Genomic DNA, 26,445 nt, shown 5'->3' on the forward strand with positions numbered 1-26,445 from the left:
AGCCTAATGAAGTACAAGTAATTGCATTTGCTGACATTCTTCCATTATTATCCTTTTTCTCCCTTTCCTCCCCTTCCCTGGCAGTCCCTTTGCCAACATTTATACCATAAGTACCTCAGGGCAGAGGCCTTACCCCCACTCTGCTAATGCTACTCAATAAAACAGTGTTGGCCAACTTCTTTGCACCAGTGGGCAAAATTCAAAGGTGGAGAGAGTGCTGTTGGTTTCAGTCATAAAATAGCTGCCGTTGGGGGGGGGGCATGGCATCACATACAATAAAATTAAGATTGTAGTAAAGCTTTCCCATAACTGTGTTTTCATGCTAGAAAAAGTTTAACCTGTTGAATTTCTATCTGCCGAACAGCTCTTAAGAGCACAAGAACCTTGTTTTTCCCTATTACCAACCCTAAACCAAGTCCTATGCTGCCATCCTGTACCCACTTACCTAGGAGTAAGCCTCATTAAACACAAAGAGACTTACTTCTGAGTAGACTAGCATTGCACTGTTAACTATACAGTAAATTCTTAATGAGTGCTTCATCTTTAGCTCCTGCACAGCAGGAGACATGCCTAAGCATCTTTGTACGTTTTTACATTTGCCTTTTGGGATTAGAGGGATTCTTTAACGTCTACCCACGCTTACTGTGTAAGTAGCATTTGCAGAAAATAACTTCTAGGGAAGACGATCTCAGATAAACCCACCACAGAAAAGATGTATCCTGGTTGCTAGGAGAAAATGGAAGGGCAAACTACAGAGATTCCAAGGACTAGAAAGTAAGACAGAAGCAAGAAACTGGCACTAAGAGGGAGGGGAAAACAGCAGGACCCCAGAGATTCTTACTGCCTAGTGTCTAAACAACTCAATCACAGATCTGACTTCACTCATTGGCTTATAACACTCACAGGCAGGAGCAGCCAGGCTGACTCATTTCACAAGCACTTACAAGGGTACTTGCACATTCTGCTTTATAATTTTCTTTCTTAGGAAGGCTAGAGACTTACTTGAAAAAAAATAAAGCGCAGTCTGGTGCCACCATGGCCTGTGTGGACATCATGGGGCCTGTGTGTGCCACACTGGTGATTCCTGCTGTTAAGTGTCATCTGCAGTGATGACACCAAGTACATCATAATAATTATGATTAATATTGGTAGCCTGGTGTCTCATAAAGACAGGCTTATCTGGATTACTTCTAGAAATGAAAAGAGAAATTAGTCTCCAGGGCACACTATTGCTTTGAACTCTTGCTGGTATAGCAAAAGGGATCTCCACAAATTACAATTCCTTCAGAAAACAACTGTTTCACCAGAGTTCCTTACAGCTAACATCACGTATAGAGATACTTCAATTCCCTGTCACATGCTGGACTTTGTGGTGTAGTAAACATGTGCCAGGAGGGGTCTTGCTATTCTGACTGACTGAGATGACTCACAAGAAAATATTGTTACACTGTGTTCTATTGGCATGCTCCCCATATTATGATGGGTGGTGGGTGAATGTGTGCTTATATATTGTCGTTATTATTTATTCAATTTATATCTTGCCCTTCCTCCCAGAAGGAGCCCGGGGCAGCAAACAAAAACACTAAAAAATCACAAAAACATCTTAAAAACAAAACATCTTAAACACACTTCTAAAAATAAATCCAGAACATCTTTTTTTAAAAAACTAAAAACAATTCCAACACAGATGCAGATTGGGATAAGGTCTTTACTTAAAAGGCTTGTTGAAAGAGGAAGATCTTCAATAGGCGCCGAAAAGATAACAGAGATGGCACCTGACCAATATTTAAGGGGAGAGAATTCCAAAGGGTAGGTGCCACTACATTAACGGTCCACTTCCTATATTGTGCGGAACGGACCTCCTGATAAGATGGTATCTGCAGGAGGCCCTCACCTGCAGAGCATAGTGATCGACTGGGTATATAAGGGATAAGATGATCTTTCATGTATCCTGGTTCCAAGCTGTATAAGGCTTTGTACACCAAAACCAGCACCAAGAACTTAGTCTGGCAGCTAATGGGCAATGTTGGCAAAGATTTGGTAGGGGAGACACACTGCAGAACCTTGAAACATCTCTGTCAATGAAGACTAGGACACCTAATATTAGGGAGGTTGAGGCCAAGGTCTGCCCTTACAACAATAGTGCCTCCAAGTGTTCACACTTAGTCTGATTCGGGGGGGGGGAAGGGTGTACTTGGGGACGTTATGCCAGGAACTAAGCATGATCCCAGCTACTGATAAAAAAAACCTTGTTCCTATCTCCATTGTGCCACTTGGTCATAGCCCTGCGCTCCGTTTCCAATGCTGAAAATGGAAATGGACTGCCTTCAAGTCGATTCCGACTTATGGCAACCCTACGAATAGGGTTTTCATGGTAAGCGGTATTCAGAGAGGCTTTACTATTGCCTTCCTCTGAGGCTGAGAGGCAGTGACTGACCCAAGGTCACCCAGTGAGCTCCATGGCTGTGTGGGGATTCAAACCCTGGTCTCCCAGGTTGTAGTTCAACACTCTAACCACTACACCTCACTGGTTCTCAATGCTAGAAACTGTCTTTTATGTATATATAGATTAGGTTTATGGTGATATGATCAACAAAGACTGTTTTTCAGCAATCGAAACAAGAACCAAATTCAAGTTCTCTCATCAGGTATGGTTAACAAAAGTTTCTAAAAATATTTCAGCAGTCTAAATGATTTTCCGATTATTATAAAATTCATCGTTACAGTAAGCACAAGCAGGATGTTAGAAGCTTTTTAGCATTTGGATGTTTGTTCCAGTCATGGGAAAATGCTGTCTACTTCTATTCAGACACACTAGCCTTTTTTCTGCAGCAATTACAGAAATGTTATTATAGTAAGCCATAAACTAAATGAGAAAGAATGTCACCCGTATCCGAACAAAGATGAGTGAGAATTATTAAGCTGAGTACATTGAAAGTATACTGAGCCTGCATTAGCTCGTTACCTGGAGCCTGTGGAGATATGATGTGCTTTCAATATCCTTTTTCTGTAGTCTCTACATTAAAAAAATATCTGGAAAGCTGTGGCTTAAATTTCAACGGGCTTGAAAAGGAACTATGACTGATACTCATGGCAAAATCAAGCATATCACTGCGGTCTAGACAAAAGACAAAAACTAGGACTGCAATGTTTAGTCAAATTAATTATATTAATTTATTTAAAAACTGAGTTAAGAAACAGATTTCTAAAAATATCTTTAACATAACAACACAACACAGAGATTGCAGGAAATGCTGCATTAGAAACAGCATTTCCCTTTCCCTCTCATGCATGAGGGAACAGCTATGCTAAGGTGATATATACTGAGGTATGCATTTCCACATCTAAAACCAAAGAAAGCATGTGCTTTTTTTAAATTCCGAGAGACTGTTTTTATTCATGTGCAAATGAAATTTTAATCTATTGAAATGCATGTAATGATAAAATATGATTTAATCATATGGTTAGAGATGCCCATGGTTCACTAGAAAAGACAATGATGCTGGGAAAAACAGAAGGGAGTAGAAAAAGAGGAAGGCCAAACAAGAGATGGATTGATTCCATAAAGGAAGCCACAGACCTGAACTTACACGATCTGAACTGGGTGGTTCACGACAGATGCTATTGGAGGGTCGCTGATTCATAGGGTCGCCATAAGTCGTAATCAACTTGAAGGCACATAGCAACAAAAAATGTGCGGCTGACAGGAGAGTTTGGGATACACATTCAGTTTACAGGGTGGAAAAATGATGCCCAACAAGCAGAGGCTGGGCTCAGAGAACATACTCTAGAATATTCCCGAGAATCTTCTACAATGCGCAAAGGTTCCATATCAGCCACCCAGGGCTTCTTTAGCAAAGTACATGGAAAAGGTTTGCTTAAAGCATTAAGGAAGTTCAACAACCAGGGTTCTAGACCAGCCTTCCCCAACCTGGTGTCGCTTAGATGTTGGACTCCAACTCTCACCGACCCCACCCAACATGGCCAATGGCCAGGAATAATGGGAGTAATCGCCACAACATGTGGAGGGCACCAGGTTGGGGAAGGCAGTTCTAGAGGGATGGAAAAATGTCCTCAGGATGAATACTATAAGTTCATTTAAAAATAGAGTTAGATCATGGAAACTGTCCAGTGTATTCTACATTGCAGCCAGATGAACAAGGGTATAACAAGTACCCACTAGTGTTGCGGCGAGGGGTTTGGTTAACAGTCATCACTCCAGACAGAGCTGTGCTTAAAATAAAATATACAAGCAGGTAACCCAGATTCTGAGCCAAGAACATGCTATTATACCACTTATGATTTTTTGTTCTTTAATAGCATCCTTTTTCCTTTAGTTATTACTAATGTTTAGTATATTGGCACTTATTCGATGATATATGTAATTGAATATGTGAATTTATTGATATTTTTAATCATATGAACTTGTATATTATTCAAATGGGCATAATTCCATTTGTTTGTATATGATGTTTTGTTTCTTACAGTCATGGGGGCAAGGAGCCTTGCTGGGCACTGAAGCCAATTTCCTGTTGATCCTGGCAATTTTGTTCAGTATCACCTTCAATCATAGCTTCACACCCACAAGGGCTAGGAACAGAGAGCTGAACTTTCCGACAGCTTACTGTGTTTTTCAGCACTGTTTTAATATAATGTCATTTACAACCCCCCAAAGTCCTTATTTTATATCTGACTTAACCTTTATAATTCAGCATGTCAAATTGTGGTCAGGATCTAATGAGCTAACAGGGGCTCCCAAAGGCTTGGGGGCCATGCCCAGTGGAATCTTTACCTTTTTTTCTTTGAACAGCACTCACCTACCCTGCCCTGGTGTAATATCACAAATGGTTTCAAAAGCAGTATGAATGAGGCATAGGGTGCTGCAGTTTAAGAAATAAATTAGAGGGGTATTTGAGACTCTCCCTCCCTCCCTCTCCCTCCCCCCCAAAGAAAAAAGTCTGCTGAGAACATGGGCTGTAGCCTTGTCCCTTCCATTGAGAAAACAGGATTTAACGTAGCTGTTCAAGATTTCTTTTCCCACAGTCAGCAGAGCAATTCTGGCAGCCGCCAGGTGGTGTTTGTGCAGTTATCAACCAGCTTCCTTCAGTAGCAGATGAAGCTCAAGCCTCCACCTGCTGCATCAAGATTTGGAAGTTTGTTCCGGGAAAATGATGTTGATGGTGAACACCACAATGCAATACATCAAGCTGGGGATGCCTTTTGAGCTCACTGAAACGTACAAGCGATTAAGAGGGGAGAATAGGAGTCAAGAAAGAGGGTAGGAAGATCTTACTCTAGTTATTAATGCATGTGTTAAACAATCATTCTTCACTTCAGTTTCAAGAGTTCTAATACTTTTCTTTTAACCACATTTGTTATATGCTCGTACAACCAAGTAGTGTTACATATTGAAGGTTTCTTTTAGGCTGAATCTGTGGAATGGTGCTCAGTCTACTGCTATCGGAATTTATTTTTGTATTTGAAGGATTCCAAAAGCAAAAAAAAACAAGGGCAAGAAGAAAGATGCTAACATCCCTAGTTTCTTGAAATGTGTTTGAAAACAAATATTTACAGACTAAACTGGAAAAGAGAAACAAGCTAGCAGAAACAGGGTTAATTTTAGCCTTTAAATGGATGTCAGTTCAACGTAGTTTTTTTAAGCTGGACACAAACTGCAGAAACCCTGAGAATCTACAAAGCTTTTTTATTGGTAGGACTTGCAGAAGGATCTGGAGTTGTTGCTATAAACCATTTCAGTATCTTAAAGGGGTGTGTGTCTATATATATAGACACACACATGCATACATATATATATGCTTATTAAGTTTACAAATAACTGTACCAGTAGCCTTCAGTTCAACACAGTATCATCTGAATAGCAGTACTTTTCATTATTGGTGGTGTTGGTGTGTTTGAATATAAATCAGCCTACCAGTGGTTAGAAGAAAACCAGCTCTGGACCAGTTAATGCCTTTGGATACACAGGAGTGCAAGGTAAAATAAATCCTAAAAATATATGACAATAAGAGCAATGTAGAATGATGAACATTACTGAAATGTTTTGGGTTTCTTGCAGAACCCAAAGCATTACAAGAATGCCACTGCTGCAGTACTATTTAAAGTATTTTTTTCTTACACATTTCTACTGGTCTGTTGGTTATACAGTGGTGTATAAAAGTGATTGATGCTACCTTGCAGGAACAAAAAAATAACAAGACAGGCAAGTTAAAATATAGCTGAGTTATTCTTAAACCCTCTGTTTGCAAAATCAAATTTCTAAAATATTAGTTACATTTTGGAAAAATGTCTTAATCTAAAGATGTGTTATTACAAGCTTCATGGTAATTCAGATAATAATACAGTCTTTTATTTTGGGCAAGTGAAAATAAATTTTCTTTCTAGAAATAAACATGACAAACCCCTTGAAACTACTTTATGCATGCCTTTATATAAAAATAGAAAGAACTCTCTTGCTGGATCAGACTAAGGCTGCAATTCAACACACACTTACCTGGGAGTAGGTCCCACTGAACTCAACTGGACTAATGTCTGATTAGACATGCATTTTGTCTCCAACAGGGGCCAGATAGATATTTATGGGAACATTGCAAGCAGAACAAGAGGGAGTAGCTACCCCTCTGATACCTGTTCCCAGGAACTGGTACTCAGAAGTTGTATACCTGGGGTGGTGGTGTCATTTTAAACTACTGCGGCTAATTACTATTAATAGATTTTTCCTTCCTTATTTTGTTCAACCCTTTTCCATAAAAAATATAAACTGGTGCCCATCACCACAACTTGTGATAGTAAATTCTATACGTCATTTACGCATGATGTTTAGAAATAAATGTTTGTCCTGAACTTATTACCAATCAATTTCATTGGCTGGACAGAAGGTTTACTATTTTGAAAGATAGTTCAGTCACACTTTCCAAAATGTTCTACATACCATATTGCCGTTTTCACCTTGACCCCCTCTTTCTACTTAAAATAGTTTATGGTTAGAGTCTGTGTTTCTAGTACTACCTATTGTTTTAACCGATAATTTCTGTACTTGCACCAGTCCCACAATAAATTTTGTGAGATGAAGCAACCAGAACTACACACAATATTTTACTACCAGCTTTGCAGGAAGCAGTTAGGCTGGTAGGTCTCAATAATCAAACACATGCGATTTTTAAATATGCCTCAAAAATTAGGTCAGAGATATTTAGGCCCAACAGAGTTTACTCTACTCCATATTTCCATGTCCATATACTTAAAATACTATAAGAATCTTAGCTGCTCATGGCTTTTTGCCAAAAACTCTCACATCATCCAGTTCAAGGTTTTAATAATCTGCTACAATCTGTTTTATTTTTAATTCCTTATAATATTGCAAATCATTTAGCAACATAGATCTAAACAAACTGTAGTTGGTCAAGACATAAATATTCCTTTTAAACAGATTTCTGTTATGGAATTTATTTTAGGACAATAACTAAAAATCAACTGAAAATGTGCGGATCTATACAAGCCTTTTTTTAAAAAAAAATCCTCTGCGAGAAAAACAGTCATACTTCTCCACTGGCTATCTGTTTGGCACCCAAAGCATGTGTTGTGGAGTTATCTGTTACGATTTCTATAATTATCTAAGAAAACAAAGAACATGATACAGTAGAAAGCTGATCTCTTCTTTCTTCCAGAACTGGCTTTATTCCCGATTTTTATCCTTTTCTTATAATAACAATGCCAAGATGATGTTTTGCACATTGCCACTGAATAGACCCCATAGAATCACTCAGGTTCACAAACATTTTTACACTTAACATGCACATTCATATATTTGTGATTCATGTATCAAAATGCACAAAGACAGTATTATGGGTTTACAAATGCCAAGGCTATTCACATTAACAAATGGTGAACACTTTCATTCTCTCAGGAAGAAGATTAATATTTTTTTCTTTCATTATTCGCAGGGCCAACAATATTCACTACTTGCTAAACTGAAGTAAACAGAACCACTATGATTCTGCATCTTTCAAACTGTAAGCAAGTCTGCAATAGAAGAAAAATATATACACCTGAAGTCATCATTACAAAAGTTCCTGTGTTATAAACCATATGAATTCTCTCATATTTACCACAGTGAGGATTAGCATGCTTTTCCTAAGGTACTATAGAAATTCTGTAGGTTTTGACCATAGGTGTTCCTGCCTTTCCAGATAACAAATATGATCTCTACAGATCTCTTTGGGCCCACCAACAATTTAAGCACTTTGGCACTTAAATCCACAGTGATCTATCCAGCAGAGAACTATACCATGGAAATTTTCACAGCATCCACATCTCAAATACTTTGTAACAGTACCTATTTTGAACTAAATGGATCGTATTTGTGCAATGAAAACAAAACTTTCAGCATTTCAGATAAGTCAGAACACCAGCAATACATTATAAGTCTTTTCTTATCATGCCTTTATACAATATTCCTTTTTCCTATTGGCTTTGTAGGAAACATCCTTATTTTAGTGGTGAATATCAGTTTTCGTGAAAAGATGACTATTCCAGACTTGTACTTCATAAACCTTGCTGTTGCAGATCTCATTTTAGTGGCTGACTCCCTCATCGAAGTTTTTAATCTTGATGAAAAATATTATGATCTCACAATAATTTGTACTTTTATGTCCTTGTTTCTTCAAATCAACATGTACAGCAGCATATTCTTCCTAACATGGATGAGTTTTGACAGATATATAGCACTAGCAAAGGTAATGAAGTCTAACTTATTTCGCACCATGGAACATGCCAGATTAAGCTGTGGCCTCATCTGGTTGGCATCTATCTCTGCAGCGCTAGTGCCCTTCACAGCTGTACATCTGCAACATACTGGAGAGGTTTCCTTTTGCTTTGCAGATGTAAAAGAAATCCAGTGGCTAGAAATAACCTTAGGGTTTATCATCCCTTTTGCTATTATAGGCCTTTGCTATTCATTAATTGTTAGAGTCCTCATAAGAGCCCACAAGCACAGAAGTCTGCGAATACGCCGACAGAAAGCTCTTCGCATGATTTTTGTTGTTGTTCTTGTCTTCTTCATCTGCTGGCTTCCTGAAAATGTATTTATAAGTGTGCAACTTCTTCAAAAGACAGAGCAAACCTCATCAAGGGGCCAATCTTTCAGACATAACTACCCCTTAACTGGACACATTGTGAACCTTGCAGCCTTCTCAAACAGCTGTTTGAATCCTCTTATCTACAGTTTCCTAGGTGAAACTTTCAGGGACAAACTGAAACTGTATATTGAACAGAAAACCAAAGTGTCTGTTTTAAACCGCTTTTGTCATGCTACCCTGAAATCAGTTATTCCTGATACCGCTGAGCAATCAGAGGTTTAATTTAGCCTATATTAAAGGTACTACAATAGAACTCAATTGTTACTTATAGAAAGAGCATATACTTTGCCCTATGCACAAAATTTGTACCGTTTTTATGATATGTAAAAGATTACATTGCTCAGATCTGCATTTAATTAAGGTAGGAACTTATAAAAGGCTCATGGAGGGCCAGTTGTATCTGTATACTTGTGAACAGTAAGGTAGAAGAAAATTGTGTATGGAAGAACCTATCTATAATACAATTATCAAATAATGTTATTTTTCTGGTATATGTTAAATGCCCTGAACAAAATAATAAAACTGCAACAAGAATGGGAAAATTCAATAGAACATGCTTGATACAGAGATGCAGAGAAGTCATTCATTTTCCATCCAAAAGTATCAGCTTGCAAACTTGGTTAAGAAAAGAGCTGCAGCATTGAATGCATAGTACTGTATTTAAATAAGCACATACTTCTGCATAAACTATGAAGAAAACAGAAAACCAATCTAGTATTGCAATGGATATCACTTTGTTTTTTAAAAAAATATTTATAAACAGGCAGCCATCTGTTTTTTATTATGTATATCCAAATCCCTTGAATTCCCTATGAATCATACCTTCTATTCTAATAGTAGGCTCAGGTGGTTGAGTGCTTAGCAGTTTGTAAATAAAATTGGGGGCCCTCACAATTAATGTAAAGTTTTATAAATAACTGAAGGGGCTTCCCTAGTTAAAAGTTTGCAAATAAAAAGTACTCTATTTTAAAAATGTTCAAACTGCACCAAAGACTTGTAAGCTTCCAGAAGTTTTGGAATGTAGAGGAAATTTGTGCCTATAGAGATAAGAAATATAGAGTTGCTCCCCTATTACCTGGAGAAAGACCTTCCATGACCAAGTTTAGCACCAAAGACAGAAATTCTTGTTTTTTCTGCTTTATTTTAGGTTTGTATTGGGGAAGGGACATGCCAAACTCTAACCCTTGGCGTAAATCCTATGGCTTTTTCCCTATGGGTAGATGTCACTTCCACCCAGGGAGAGAAAAAGTTGTAAAGCAACAAGAACATGGGCAGACTGTGAGTGCACTTAGACACAGAATGTCAATGGGCCAGCTTGGGGGAGAGGAAGGAAAATGGACACCAAGGGAAAAGTGGGAATTGACCAGCTCAATTGCGCAAAGCCTATCGTAAGTACTCTGGAGGTGTATGTATGCCATCAGGTTAAAAACAAAATAAAATTCCTCTTCCTGCACTATATGGGGATGTTTCCAAGAGAAAGGAAAAAGGGCAAATTTCCCCATTCCACACTCCAGGACACACACACACACACACACTATAGCAATTAAATGTCCAAGTTCAACCTGAGCCCTTTAGCACTATATAGCATAGCAAAGGAAAGCCAAGGGGGAGGTGTTTTACTTCACTTCCCTGTTCTGAAACTCTCCCAGCCCTGAGAAGTCCAACATTACGCATCTTTTGTTCCAAGCTAGCTGAAGCCCTGAATGAGCACACTCCTTTTAGGGGTGGGAATACACTGCAACATTTTGTTGCAAGTTCCACTTTTCTAACTAACACCTATCAATGCTTTCCAGAATCTCTGGATATACGGCATGTTCAGACAATATTCGTGCAGCTGGTATAGCACAGTGGGGAGGAGAGCCTGGCTGGGAGTCCAGATTCTGTGACTTCAAATCCCTGCTTGCGTCTCCTGAGTGTCAAGGGCCAGCTAAAGATCACCCCCACAGGGAGTGGCTCAGGGGTTACATGCCCTGCCACCTGTGCAGTCGTGGGCAACCTGCATAGTCCCAAGGAGTCCAGTTGCCCCCCAGCTGGCAGCTGCAGACAAGGAAGGGGCTGGCTTGTGCAGCGGTGGCAAGCTGAGCAGGCCCTAGCCAGCTGGGGAGGCCTAGCCTCAGAGGGAGGCAATGGTAAACCACCTCTGAATACTGCTTACCATGAAAACCCTATTCATAGGGTAGCCATAAGTCGGGATTGACTTGAAGGCAGTCTATTTCTATTTTCAGACAATAGTCACCAATAAATATTCTGCATGCATATGCTTCCTATTCTAGAATAGGAATAGAATAGGAGCAAAAACAAAAGGAAGGAGTAGAATGTTTGGGCTTGCATCTTGCAGCATTATGGAAGGATTGTAAAGTATTTTCCACAGATGATATCTGCAGCAGCAACTTAGTTCACTTGTATTGCCTTATCTAAATCCACACTCAAAGAGAAACTTTCTGAATAGATGTCACTGAAGAAGACTTGTTGAAACACGTCTGGCAAATTATTTGAGATATGTGGTGTATTTTTTCTTTGCATTTTATATTTCTGTATTAGAATACCTTTGTAATTTATTACTGCGTTATTGGAAGTGCATGTACATGTTGTCAGCACAGCAAGCAGTTTATATCACAATCTGTGGGAGTAAATTGCATATACATTAGAAACTGGTCATAATTGCACATTCTGTTGGCTATCAACTATGGACCATATTTTTGACTATTTATTTCTGCATATTTTTCAGAATATACCATGTTTTATTAGACCTTGACTTTATGTGCTCATTTATCTTTAGTTATTGATCAAGGAATAGGTTCTCCATGGTAGATGTTTGTTCAGACACTATCCACCCCCAGAACCTCTATTCACACTGAAGCTGAAGAGTCACTGGGTTACTTGCCTTCCTCCTCCACCACCTCCCTCCCCACCCATATAATACAATTTGCTTTAATTTCACTTCTTGTTGTGACTTAGACAGAACCTTCCTTTAATTTTATTTATTGTACAATACCTTGAAAATAACAAATATTATTATTGTTATACTGAATTTATCTCTTGAATTGGAATTTACTGCAGGATCTCCCTAATCGTCTTACCTAAACCCTTTCAGAGGTCTTGGATCATGGGACCAGAGAAAGATGGCATTCCAATATATATTTGATATTGCCCAATTGAAACAATACATTTTATATGCAGTGAGAGACACAGGGAAGTTACACATGCACATCTCGCTCCTGATCTCACACAACCAGGGGTTCTGGGGGTTTCATCTGAACTGGCTCACAGACTGAAGAGCCAGAAACAGAGACATTTTCCTATCTGACACTACCATCTATTTGCAAAGACAATTTACATATTATTATAATTTCATCATTTCCTGCCATGATGTTAGTTTGCTTCTTACTGGACTTGAACTCCCCTTTTGACTACTCTACTAAAAAAAAAAAAAGTTTAAGGGAAACATGGATCTTGGCTGACCCTTGCCTGCCTCCTTTGGGCTTATATTCCCTGGACTTCAACCTCCTTGTGCTTGTCACTAACACGCTACAAGGTCCTGAGAGCTTTGGAGGGCAACTTAGAGAAAGTATTAGAGAAATACTTCGGAGTGTGGCAAAACAGCATCCCCCACATCCAGTTTAGCATGGTCTAGTTCCTTCTCAAGCAATACTACAGCTGATCAGGGAGACCTTGAAGTAAGTTAGGGAATGTTGTCATTGTTATTCTTATTGCTTACATTTATATCCCACCTTTCCCCCAAAGAGCTCAAGGTGGTGTACATGGTTTTCCCCTCTGCATTTTATCCTCACAATAACCCTGTCTTAGGTTAGGCTGAGAGAGAGAGAGAGAGAGAGAGAGAGAGAGAGAGAGAGAGAGACTAACACAAGGTCACCCAGTGAGTTTCATGGCTGAGTGGGGATTCGAACCCTGGTCTCCCAGGACACAGTTCAACACCCTAACCATTACACCACACTGAAAGCTAAGTGCTGTTGCTGCTCTTATTATTAAGTATAAAGCAACTTCTGAATTTTTGTGGAAAAGTCAGCAGCATCTGCAGTTTCGGGGGGGGGGAGATGCCTTTAGCTGATTTTGCCTGGCATATTTCCAGCATTATGAGGAGTAAATGTTAAAACAGCATGCTCTCTTCTCCCACCCACAGTTATCTGACAGAGCAGAGATGTTTGTGGAACACTTGGGAGTGGTCAGAACAGAGCATGTTGGTCACAAGGTGTGTTGGTCACTGGAGGATAACAAGAACACAATAATTTTATAGTGAAGCTAAGATAAATTCCAACAATCTTAAAAACTCACACAACCACTATTGCAAATGCAAAGATATTACATGGTTGCGAAGGAAGCGTGAAACTGCATCTGCAACTTTGGAAGAATAGTAAGGGAAGTAGCCCATGAGAAAATCTTTATGCAAAAAGATGCCTGAAGTTGCAGAGAGTTTGGTATGTGGGATGTCATTTAAAGCCAGTCTTTTGGCAGTCAAGCAACAAAATAAGCATCCACTGACATTTGATGCCACTTGAAAGCAATGCTTGCAGAAGCAGAAACATTTAGAATGCATGTTAAGAGACCAGCTTAATGAAGCTGCTAGTTTTTTAACACATATCCATGAGGACAACCACACTGATATGTACAATTTTCACTTAGAAGCTGAGCCAACTGAGGAAATTTCCTCTCTATCATAAAAAAGGGCACTGTTTGTGGAGCCATTAGACTGCCAGCAATAGATGCTAGGGGCAATGTTCTACATAGCATCTAAGGTGGCTTCTTGGTGTGTTAAAAGCCTGGAGTCAAATCAATGGAATCTGTATAAATGGGTATTGGACTTTGCTAACACAGATAAACAATACCTTGTTGACTAGAAGATAAAAAGAACACAACACTTTTACAATTAGGCTGACATGTTTTTCAATGCATCCACTGACTAAATGGTTTTATTTATTATTATTTATTATTTAAACTATATTTAGCTTGTAACTTCTATCGCTATTGCCTGCTATGTACTGCAATAGTAATACAAGGCCTCATTTTGCCTCTGGTGTATGAACTGTTGGTCCAGCTAGCCCAGTATGGTCTACTAACTGAGGATCTTCAACTAGAGATGCCAAGAACTGAACTTAAGGCCATGTCTGTGCAAAGCAGATGCACTGTCTCTGAACGACATGCCCTCCCCAATCATTTAAATTTAGATTGATTCCATATGTATTCCCCTTTAAGCAATAAGAATAAGACTCGGGATTAAGCATGTATGATATTCAAAAACATTTCAACCCTTTATTTTACACTTCACCATAGTCTCCCCTTTCCTCACCAAGGGATACAGCACTGCCAGAGGATAAGAATAAACATGAGTCTGCTGAGCCAGCTATCCTGGCTGGCAACAGAGGAAAGCTGCCAGCTCTATTTTGTTCTGAGGAACTGAGACAGACAGCAGAGTTTCATCTTATTAGCTCTTGGAAGCTGCTCTGACTGACCACAAGCAGTCCTGGTGAATTTTGTAGTATTATTTGGGATGATAATAACGAAGCACAGCTTTGGGATACCAATGCAATGCTTCTCCTCAACATTTCAAGCTTTTTGAGTCACTGTTTCATTTATTTTTATTTCATCTTAGTTCATTGGGATATTTTATTGATACTCTTAACAGAAACTGGCACTTACCTTTCCAGGTCTCTTTTATATTCCTATCTCTCCCAAAATATGGATTTCCCCTTTTAGGAAATGCAGGAATAGCCTTGAAAGCACCTAGATCGGTATGCTAATCAACTTGCTAGTGAAATGTTGTCATTCGTTAAAAAATGGTCAGCTATTCCAAGAACGCCGCTGTGTATATAGGAGTACACCTATTTTATTTCATTATGACAGGGATAGGGAACTTGTGGCCCTCCAAATGTAATTGGACTCCATCTCCCATCATCTTTGACCACTGGCTATGCTGGCTAGGGCTGATGAGAGTTGGGAGTCAAACAACGTCTGATGGGCCATGGGTTCCCCAGCCTCACTTTATTTCAGAATGTATAAACCGTTCTGTATTCAAAGAATACTTGAATAGTGTTTAAACATAAAATATAAGGCATAGTACCATATGGTATCATTTTTAGCAAAGGCAGAACTAAGAGCTACTTGCCTCAGTGAACTGAATGAAAGGAGAAAGTCGCCAGATGCCTTCAGAGTGAGAGTCTGCAACTGGCAGAAGGCTGGCCCTCCCTGGGTGTGAGACGGAGGGGGAGTAGATGTGCCCTGTGTGAAAGATATTGAGTGGGTCTGACTGTTCCCAATTCTCTCAGAGGCCTACTGGGATAACTGGCTCAGGTAGGTTTGTTGGTGGGCTCTTGTTGTGTCCATATCAGATGTTTAGGAGTAGTCTTGGTAAGGAGGGACATGGGTGATGCAATCCCAATCTCAGTGATCATAGATAAAGAGAGGTATAGCCACAAGGAGGTGGTGAGCTACCACAGAAGATGAAGACAAGGCCATCTATGCCTTGTTCCTCGCTCCCACTCCTCTCATGGATGGGTTCCTCATTGCTCATCTGCTGTGCCCACTGGCCTGTATGTGCTGTTGTTTAACGCCAGATCATAACACAATAAGCCCAAATTCATACAAGTTATGATCATGGATCAGGGTGCCGATTTAGTGTGCATTACTGAGACCTGAGTGGGTGAGCTGGGAGGAGTTGATCTGACCCAGCTTTGCCCACCTGGATACTTGGTGCAACACCAGCACAGGCTGCAGAGACCAGGGGCAGGAGTGGCTGTGGTCTACAGAACTTCCATCTCTGTCACCAGGAAACCACTCTGTCTTGGAGCTGGCTGTGAGGGCCTGCACTTGGTGTTGAGCCAAGGAGACAGAAAACTAGCGTTGCTGCTGGTGTACCGTCCACCCTGCTGCTTAGCAGCTTCTCTGACCAAGCTGGTAGAGGCCATCTCGGCTGTGGTATTTGAGGAGCTCAGAACGATAGTCCTGGGTGATTTCAATGTCCATGCTGAGACTGTCTCTAGTGTTCCGGCTCAGGACTCATGACGACCATGGGGCTGTCTCAAGTTACCAGTCCAACGCATATAGCAGGGCATACCCTTGACTTGGTTTTTGCTCCACATGGAGGAAGGGGTGGTCTGCAGATGAGGGAGTAGATGTCATCCCATTTTCATGGTTAGACCACTTCCTGGTGAGTTTAGACTCGATCCTCCCTTGCAGGGGTAGTGGACAGATTAAGATGGACAGAGACTAATGGAATCCACTAGATTTTTGAATGCCCTGGGGGAGTTCCCAGTAGATAGAACAGGTGACCCTTTTGAAGCCCTGGTCATGCTGTGGAACAAAGAGGCGCGTTGGGCTCTTAACACGATTGCCCCTGAGCACTCGCTTCAGCACTGTGGAGCCCGCTTTGCACCTTGGAACACCAGTGAACTAAGGGCAATGAAACAGACTGGATGACCACTAGAGCGCAAGTGGCAAAATACGTGCTATGAGGCTGATTGGGCATGAGTAAAACAAACTATGCCTATGGCAGTGAGGGCAGTGAAGAAGGTTCACTTCTCTGCCACCATCACATTCTCAAGTAGCTGTCCAGTGGAGCTTTTCCATATTGTCAGGGGTCTGTTGACACCAACTTCAGGAAATGGAGTTTTAAATCCTTCAGAGGCCCACTGTGAATTGTTTGCAAGGTACTTTGAGGGTCAAGTTTCTTGCTTCCATAGAAATCTTGATGCCCCATCCACATCTACTATAGTCCCCAATGAGGTGTCCAGTGCAATGTCTGCTGCAACTTCTTGGGGCTGGTTTCAGTTGATGCGGCCTGATGATGCGGATACTGTGTTTGTAACAATGTGGCCAGGAACGTGTCCTCTTGATACTTGCCCTTCTTGGCTTATTAAGCTAGCTGAGGGGGTTTGACCAATTGATCCAGGCTGTGGTCAACGCATCATTTGCGAGGGAGTGGCTCCAGCCGCCCCGAAAGAGGTGGTAATCTGACCACTCCTGAAGAAGCCCACCCTAGACACATTGGTTTGTGACAAATACCCCCTTTTTAGGGAAGGTCATTGAGAGGGTTGGGGCACAGCAATTGCAAGTACTCTTGGATGAAACAGATTATCTTGACCCATTCCAATCTGGGTTCAGGCCTGGTTATGGGACTGAATCGGCCTTGGTCACCTTGATGGATTACCTTTATCGGGAGAACAGGGGGAGTGCAACCCTGTTATTCTTACTTGATCTCTTGACAGCTTTTGATACCATTGACCATGGTATTCTTCTGGGCTGACTTGGTGAGATGGGTATTGCAAGCACTATTTTACATGGTTCCAATCCTATCTTCAGGGTCATTTTCAGAGAATAGCATTGGGTGATAGTTTTTCAGCCCGCTGGCAGTTGTGCTGTAAAATGCTGCAGGGTATCATCTTATCCCCAATCCTGTTTAACATCTATATGAACCCTTGGGAGCGGTCATCAGCAGATTTGGGGTGAGGTGTCAGCAGTACACTGATGATACCCAGTTCTATTTCTCTGTAATATCTGAATCGGGAGAGGCCGTGCAAGCCCATGGTCCATGCCTCAACTCGGTTGTGGGCTGGATGAGAGCCAATAAACTGAGTCTCAATCCTAGCGAAATGGAGGTGCTGTGGGTTGGTAGTTCCTGAGTTCGGATAATTGGTCAGTTGCCTGATTTGGATGGGGTTGTACTCCCTCTGAAAGAGCAGGTTCAAAGGCTGGGGGTGCACCTGGATCCATCTTTGTTGCTAGAGACCCAGGAGACCTCAGTGGCTAGAAGTTACTTTTACCAGCTTTGGCGGATAAGACGGCTGTGGCTGTTTCTGGACCAGGATAGCCTGACCACTGCTGTCCATGCACTGACAACTTCCACGCTGGATTACTATAATGCACTCTATGTGGGGTATCCTTGAGCTTGGTCCAGAAGCTGCAGCTGGTGCAAAATGCGGCAGCATGACTGCTCACTGGGTCAGAATATTGCCAGTATGTCAACCCACTGCTGAAAGAATTGCACTGTCTGACCATTAGCTACCAGCTAAGTTCAAGGTTCTGGTTTTGGTGTACAAAGCCCTATACAGCTTGGGACCAGGATACCTGAAATATCATATTACCCCTTGTATACCCAATCAAACACTATGCTCTGCAGGTGAGGGCCTCCTGCAGATACCATCTTATCAGGAGATCCATTCCGCACAACATTGGAAGCAGACCTTTAGTGTAGTAGCAGCTATCCTTTGGAATTCCTCCCCTTAAATATTAGACAGGCACCATCTCTGTTATCTTTTCAGTGCCTACTGAAGACCTTCCTCTTTCAACGAGCCTTTTAAGTAGAGACCTTATCCCAGTCTGGTGTTAGATTTGCTTTTTAAGATGTTTTTAAAGCTTTTTTTCTTTTTTAAGATATTTTTGAATATGTTTTGATTCAATATATCTTAAAAGTCTGTTTTTATGATGTTTTAGAGTGTTTTTAGTGATTTGTTTGCCTCCCTGGGCTCCTGCTGGGAGGAAGGGTGGGATATAAATTTAATAAATAATAATAATAAAGTTGCTTCCACTGACCATATGCTATAATTTCAGGCATCTCCAAACAGGAACACAAGTAGTAAGCAAATTGAACTGACCTTTTTCGGCCTGAAAGTACCCCTTAAAATGTATGCAGCCTACAACGCATGACACAAAAATCTAGAAAACCAAACAGGTAGAAAGCTCCACTGTGGCGGAACTACATTTTTGTGCTACATTAGATATGATTCAAATACTCCTTTTCAAAGCTTGAATTGCGTTTGGGGATGGGGAGAGGAGTCCCAACCCCCATATATTTTGTGGCAGCCTCCTTACCTACTGCTTTTCAAACATTATGGGGGATGCATGATTTGGCTAAAATCTGGGGAAACGGGAGTGCGACTTGTGGATGGATGCTCTGCTATTAATATAATTTTGTTCCTTTTGACTAGTTCATATGTCAGTGACATCATGAGTTGGAATATTAAAAAAATATTTTTGTCCCTTCAGAATGGTTTGTGTGTAGGCAATTGAGAGAAATTATCAACTGCAGTCACCCTTGAGTCTTCTTAGTGTCCTTATTGAATTCAGTACACATATTGACTATCTGGACTGCAAGAACCACTCCTTGCTGGCCTCTTTCCGCCTGGCTGAGAGGGTGGGGCCCGGACTGACTGACTTACGGTATAAGAGCTGCTACTACCTGAAGATATCAGAGACCATCTTCACTGTGGGGTGTTGCTTAGGGGCTTCTGTTTGGGTCAAAATTTAATTTTGCTGGTCAGTTACTTTTGCTGTTATTATGTTTTTGTATTTTATTGTTGGACCTTAGTATGAATTATAATGGTATTGTTTCAATTTAGTGTATATTTCTTCAGATGTTTTCTTTAACGTTGTTTAACTGTGTGAATTTTGTTTTGTAACAGTGAATTATGTAACTTTGTTCATGTTGGGAGCCACCTTGAGCATAGAGGAAAGGCTATGGAAAGGCGGCATATGATTCTATGTTTCATACAAATGAACCATGACAATGATGATGCTCTATGCAAGATAATCCTGGCAGGAGTAAAGCTGACTGTCTGACTTCCTAATCTTCAGTGTTGTTGAAGCTCCTCCTGCCATGAATCCTCATATGTACTGGACATGGAACTTTTGCCCTAACATGAAGTGTAGGGTTGGCTTCCCAAAGTTCCACCTCATCGGTTCACTGTGACACGAAGTACCAAATGACCAATGTTACAGGAGATAGGAAGTCATCAATTCCCCTGTCATGTAATAAGCAGTGATATAGTAGAGCAGGGACAGGCAGGAATAAAACACCAACATCTATTTCTTAGCAGAGATTATGTTATCTCCTGGGGCACTCTTTGCCAATCATCTGCACGCCAAATAAATAAGCTTTTCTCAGGGAGAAACTCGCCAAATAAGTTTTTTAAAAAGGTATGTTACATTAGCATGCATAGCTAAGGGTTAACTTGCCAATTTTGTTTTTAAAAAACCCAAAATCCCTTTATTATGACCAACCAAAATGTTGCAAAATAGCAAGCGTGCTAGGTGTTAGGCAAAGTGGGGAGTGAGAAAAACGCTGGCTTCATCTGCACTGGTTGGAAATCTAAGAACAGACATGGCTATGGGGGTTGTCATGAAGATAGCCTGCAGTTCAGAATTTACTACTACCCCATATAGTGATTTCCTACCTAAGGCAGAGGCAAAGCAACTTCTTGGTTTGACGCTGACTTGTGAGTATCAAGCTCAACTGCTATTTACTCCTCTTTTGCCCTCTAATGTTTCTATGTCCTTTTGGCTCTAAAGGAATCCAGCAGAGTTCCTAGCTCCCCAGAAGTGGGAATCTTGATTTTGGACATTTGACTACTAAAATCTGCTAAGAAAAGCAAGCAGTCTGTCCTGTTCTTACAACTAACTTCTCTTCAGCTGAAGTAACTGTGAGACTTTCATGCAAATTCTAGACTGCTTTTTCTCTCAAAATAATTTTTTTGTTAGACGTCCTATGTTTTATATTAGGCATTCAAGAGATTTCATGAACCTTCCCAGGTGAGACTGGCTGACTATTAGTTCAAACTGTAAACTGAATTTTATGATCATTTAAGCTACCTGAGAGGAACAGAACCTGGGCAAAAACTGAAAGAACCTTGAGAGGTTTTGCCCATACCTGTTTCTTGGACAGCCAGAACACCCTTTGTGTTAATACTCTGTGGCTGCTGCTAAAGATTTAGGTTGTGATAGCTAATAAAGAGTAAATTTACTCACAAGAATCATCATTGAATGCTTTAAAGGCAGCATTTAATCACACATTACAATAAGATCTAATTGAAAACTTGGCAGCATTACCTCTTTTGCTCTCTTTCTCTCCAAGCCAACAACATAAAAGGGAATGGAACAGATCTCTCCTAATTATCTTCTGTGACATCTTACTGCAGTAATAGTTATAATTTGAAGATTGCTGATTCACTAATATACCAGCAACAGAACTCTTATTTAGCCTTTGAAAATATTTCCTTTGCAGGCAAACAGGTGATCACACATTTGTAATTTCTGAAAACATTGCCTCATTTTAAGAAGCTGCCTTATACCAAATCAGATCAATGGTTCATGTAGCTCAGTTGTGTCTATGCTGACAAGCTCTGGTTTGCAACCTGGCAGCCCTACATAAAAGTTATGTAGAGAAAGTTGGACATGCAAACACAAAGGAAAAAACCTTTCACTTTATACTTGACGAAAACACAATGGGATGCAAATATAATTTAAGCTGGGAAGAGGAATACAGTAATACCTCAGTTAATGGATCCTTCAGGAACAAAGCTCCTTTTAAGGAAGGCTTTTTTAAGGTGAAATGGACCAGTCTGTGTCTTTGCTTTCAATAAACTAATCAGCCTGTACCTTTGCTCTGCTAAGGTGAAATTGACAAGACTAGGTGTTTGCCTTGCCTTAAAGAGATCTCTTGATTTCTCCCAGGGGAGGGAATGATCCAATACTCTTCAAAGGGGGATGGTGCCAGGTAGGCACCCTTTAAAACCCCAGATGAAGCTGCCCCCACCATCTATGAGCAGGTGTAGTAACCTATCCCTACTCTTTCCATATTATTCCTATCTCTGGTACCAAAGTTTGTTAATGTAATGTCCAGGAACGCATCTACTTTGTTAACTTGAGGTATTACTGTGCAGCTATATCCTTTCAATTTAAGAAATTCATTTTAAAAAAGAAATTCAGTTCTGATTGACTGCTTTATTGCATTTTTATCTTTATTGTTAGCCACCTTGGACTTTTTTTTCCTAAGGAAACGTTTGCTATAATTGTTTTATCATTTATTTTATTATTTATTTATTAGATTTATATCCCACCTTTCCTCCCAGTAGGAACCCAGAACAGTTTTAAATAAGTACATATAGACAAAGTGGCAACGTTTAACTGATTGATTTCCAGGGATTTAAAAAATGGATGTGATATCATGTCAGATAAAACAGTATCTAGAAAAAAGGGACCTACATTTCTTATCTGTCTCCCTATACTTTGAACTTAGTCTAAAGAAAGAAACCAAAACAGCACAACATTTATATAGATGATGTTGCATCCCGTTGGTTAATGCCCAATGAAGAATTCTTAACCTTTTGAAACGCAGCTAAATAGTACACAAAATATTGTGTTTATACCAGAAACAGTTGGAGATGCAAGCTGTTTGCCTGGGAAAACCATTTTCAAAGTAGGAACTGTTTTCCCAGCTGTGAATACGCTTTCCTGGGAAATTTGTTCAGCCCATTACAAAAATATTCAAAGGAATGCAAAATTATTCAGTCTTATCTATGCATACAAATATTTCAAATAAATTTTGTACACTTTCTTGAATTTGCTGTCTTTGCAGAATGCTTCATTAATAGCAAAGCAACAGCAGACTTGTAGGGTGTTCACACAGGTCCAGTTAAAAGCTGTATCTCTTCCTACAAACAACCATTTACCCATGTTTTGAAACAGTGAAATGATAATTAGCAAGTCACTATAGATGAGGATGGTTTGCAAAACAAATATTCACTCAAACTTTGAAGACTACCAATAAACTAGTTCCAGCTACTCCATGCTTTTACGGGGGAGGTCTGTGCAGGATATCATCGTCTTCCTTTTAGCCGACAAAGATTCTGCGGTTACACATAGGGTCGCTCTCTTTGCCTGTGCTGCACATAAGATCCGTGCGGCACAGCTGGCTCAATTGTTGAGTAACTCATAGGGGATAAGTTTTGCCCTGTACACCTCTTGAAATTTACCAAAGAATGTTTTAACTGTAGTTTTATATAATGATCAGCGATTCTGTATGCTGCAATGGCCTATGGCTAGGCAATAAAACTGACTTGACTTAACTTACTCCATGCTTTTTTCCCACCCTCCTCTTCCACTTGTTACAATGAGCAGGTGGGGATGCAGCCAATAGGAGATGTGGGTCGACAAAAAGACCAGGATAGTGAAAAATGAATGAGTACTGAGTACTTAGTACCACTTAACATGAGTGCCTCATGTAAATTCTTTAAATGTCTACTTCAAGTAATTGCCTTCTATTTTCCTTTTCATTTCATAAGAAAAGGCTAAGGGATGATAACATGGTTATAACAACACCAAAGCCATACAAAACTCTTCTCCTGTTATTAAAAGGATGCTCTTGATATAGATACATACATACATTTGTGTCCCGACGTTCCAATACTTCCAGGGTGGCTCATACCATTAAAACAACAACCATTTGTTGTCCCTCGGGTCCTCCTCCGTGCCTGAGGACTGGAAAGTGGCAAATGTAACGCCAATCTTCAAAAAGGGATCCAGAGGGGATCCCGGAAATTACAGGCCAGTTAGCTTAACTTCTGTCCCTGGAAAACTGGTAGAAAGTATTATTAAAGCTAGATTAACTAAGCACATAGAAGAACAAGCCTTGCTGAAGCAGAGCCAGCATGGCTTCTGCAAGGGAAAGTCCTGTCTCAGTAACCTATTAGAATTCTTTGAGAGTGTCAACAAGCATATAGATAGAGGTGATCCAGTGGACATAGTGTACTTAGACTTTCAAAAAGCGTTTGACAAGGTACCTCACCAAAGACTTCTGAGGAAGCTTAGCAGTCATGGAATAAGAGGAGAAGTCCTCTTGTGGATAAGGAATTGGTTAAGAAGCAGAAAGCAGAGAGTAGGAATAAACGGACAGTTCTCCCAATGGAGGGCTATAGAAAGTGGAGTCCCTCAAGGATCGGTATTGGGACCTGTACTTTTCAACTTGTTCATTAATGACCTAGAATTAGGAGTGAGCAGTGAAGTGGCCAAGTTTGCTGACGACACTAAATTGTTCAGGGTTGTTAAAACAAAAAGGGATTGTGAAGAGCTCCAAAAAGATCTCTCCAAACTGAGTGAATGGGCGGAAAAATGGCAAATGCAATTCAATATAAACAAGTGTAAAATTATGCATTTTGGGAGCAAAAAACCTTAATTTCACATATACGCTCATGGGGTCTGAACTGGCGGTGACCGACCAGGAGAGAGACCTCGGGGTTGTAGTGGACAGCACGATGAAAATGTCGACCCAGTGTGCAGCAGCTGTGAAAAAGGCAAATGCCATGCTAGCGATAATTAGGAAAGGTATTGAAAATAAAACAGCCGATATCATCATGCCGTTGTATAAATCTATGGTGCGGCCGCATTTGGAATACTGTGCACAGTTCTGGTCACCTCATCTCAAAAAGGGTATTATAGAGTTGGAAAAGGTTCAGAAGAGGGCAACCAGAATGATCAAGGGGATGGAGCGACTCCCTTACGAGGAAAGGTTGCAGCATTTGGGGCTTTTTAGTTTAGAGAAAAGGCGGGTCAGAGGAGACATGATAGAAGTGTATAAAATTATGCATGGCATTGAGAAAGTGGATAGAGAAAAGTTCTTCCCCCTCTCTCATAATACTAGAACTCGTGGACATTCAAAGAAGCTGAATGTTGGAAGATTCAGGACAGACAAAAGGAAGTACTTCTTTACTCAGCGCATAGTTAAACTATGGCATTTGCTCCCACAAGATGCATTAATGGCCACCAGCTTGGATGGCTTTAAAAGAAGATTAGACCAATTCATGGAGGACAGGGCTATCAATGGCTACTAGCCGTGATGGCTGTGCTGTGCCACCCTAGTCAGAGGCAGCATGCTTCTGAAAACCAGTTGCCGGAAGCCTCAGGAGGGGAGAGTGTTCTTGCACTCGGGTCCTGCTTGCGGGCTTCCCCCAGGCACCTGGTTGGCCACTGTGAGAACAGGATGCTGGACTAGATGGGCCACTGGCCTGATCCAGCAGGCTCTTCTTATGTTCTTATGTTAACCAGAACCTGAATGAACTTCTGAATGCAACTTTAAAAACAGAGCATATCAAGAACAGCAGATAAAAGGAACCCTGCACAGTGGCACACCTGGGAAAGTTAAAGAGTCTCGGTAACAATATGATTTCAACACAGATGCCTGGCCAACTCAATGCATAAATAGAATAACATAGCAGAAAAGGCATGGACCACCTACCCCACCTAAGAAGGGGAGGACACTCAGAGAAGGGCCCCTGATGCAGCTCCTCAGGCCACATCATGAATTGTAATCTAAGACAGGCCAAGAGTAAATAGAGCCTTTTAAGCATTGTGGAGATGGTCCCACTGAAATGAGCAAATTTCATTTTGAAATGTGGAAACACAGCTCCACAGACAATGTATTACAGCAGTCCAACTTAGAAGTTAGCAGAACATGGATAACCTGTGGCTAGGTCACATGCACTCTGTGGAATATAGACTGCTTGAGGCCAGCAATCCCACCGTGGAAACCTGGTCCTTAAAGGGGAACTGCTATCCTCTTCCAGAACTGCTTGGGCATGACAAACACCACCTTTGACTCAGAGGTTTAACTAACTTTCCATTTCCAAAGGGGGAGGGGAGAACATGCTTTAAAGTAGGACCCAAACAAGCTATGCATGTATAACCTGAATTTCTTAGCATGCTTCGCACACACACCCCTTCCCACTTTAATCAGTCATTTATAAGCTCCTCAGGAGAGAGACCTGAGTTGTTTTCAGAACGCTGAATGACCCTCTATATTGAATTATTTTAATAGTTGCAAGAACACAGAAGTATGCAGCACTGTTCTACCTAGAAGGGCAGAAGACGCCAGACCAGTAGCACTAGCATCCTTTGCTCCCAGCAGTGCAATCCCACCATGAGGCAGATAGGGTTGTACTCCCTCTGAAAGAGCAGGTTCATAGTCTGGGGTTGCTCCTAGATCCATCTTTGTCACTAGAAGCCCAGGTGACCTCAGCGGCTAGGAGTGCCTTTTATGAGCTTTGGCTGGTAAGACAGCTGTGGCCATTTCTGGACTGGGATAGCCTGACCACTGTTGTCCACGCACTGGTAACCTCCAGGTTGGTTTAGTGTAATGCGCTCTATGTGGGGCTGCCCTTGAGGTTGGTCCGGAAGTTGCAGCTGGTGCAAAATGCAGCAGAGAGATTGCTCACTGGGGCAGGGTATTGTCAACATGTCACCCCGCTGCTGAAAGAATTGCATTGGCTGCCCATTTGCTACCGGGCCAAGTTCAAGGTTCTAGTTTTGGTGTACAAAGCTCTATACAGCTTGGCACCAGGATACCTGAAATACCATCTTATCCCTTATATTCCCAGTCGATCACTGCGCTCTGCAGGTGAGGGCCTCCTGCAGATACCATCTTATCAGAAGGTCCATTTTGCACAACATAGGAAACTGACCTTTGGTGTGGTGGCACCGACTCTGTGCAATTCCCTCGCTTTAGAGAGGC

The 26,445-nt window shown here is 40.9% G+C and overlaps 2 protein-coding genes across 4 annotated transcripts in view; one reads left to right on the forward strand and one right to left on the reverse strand.

Annotated features, from left to right (window-relative positions):
• Nucleotides 1–26,445, reverse strand: part of C17H7orf50 (chromosome 17 C7orf50 homolog) — a 172,923-nt gene that overhangs the window by 138,718 nt on the left and 7,760 nt on the right. The gene's annotated exons all lie outside the window — the stretch shown is intronic.
• Nucleotides 8,145–9,377, forward strand: GPER1 (G protein-coupled estrogen receptor 1). Its single transcript, XM_061599714.1, has one exon. It carries the CDS (start codon nt 8,217–8,219, stop codon nt 9,375–9,377), a length of 1,161 nt encoding a protein of 386 aa, XP_061455698.1. The 5' UTR covers nt 8,145–8,216.

The sequence above is a fragment of the Rhineura floridana genome, chromosome 17 (assembly GCF_030035675.1).
Source record: "Rhineura floridana isolate rRhiFlo1 chromosome 17, rRhiFlo1.hap2, whole genome shotgun sequence".
NCBI lineage: Eukaryota > Metazoa > Chordata > Lepidosauria > Squamata > Rhineuridae > Rhineura > Rhineura floridana.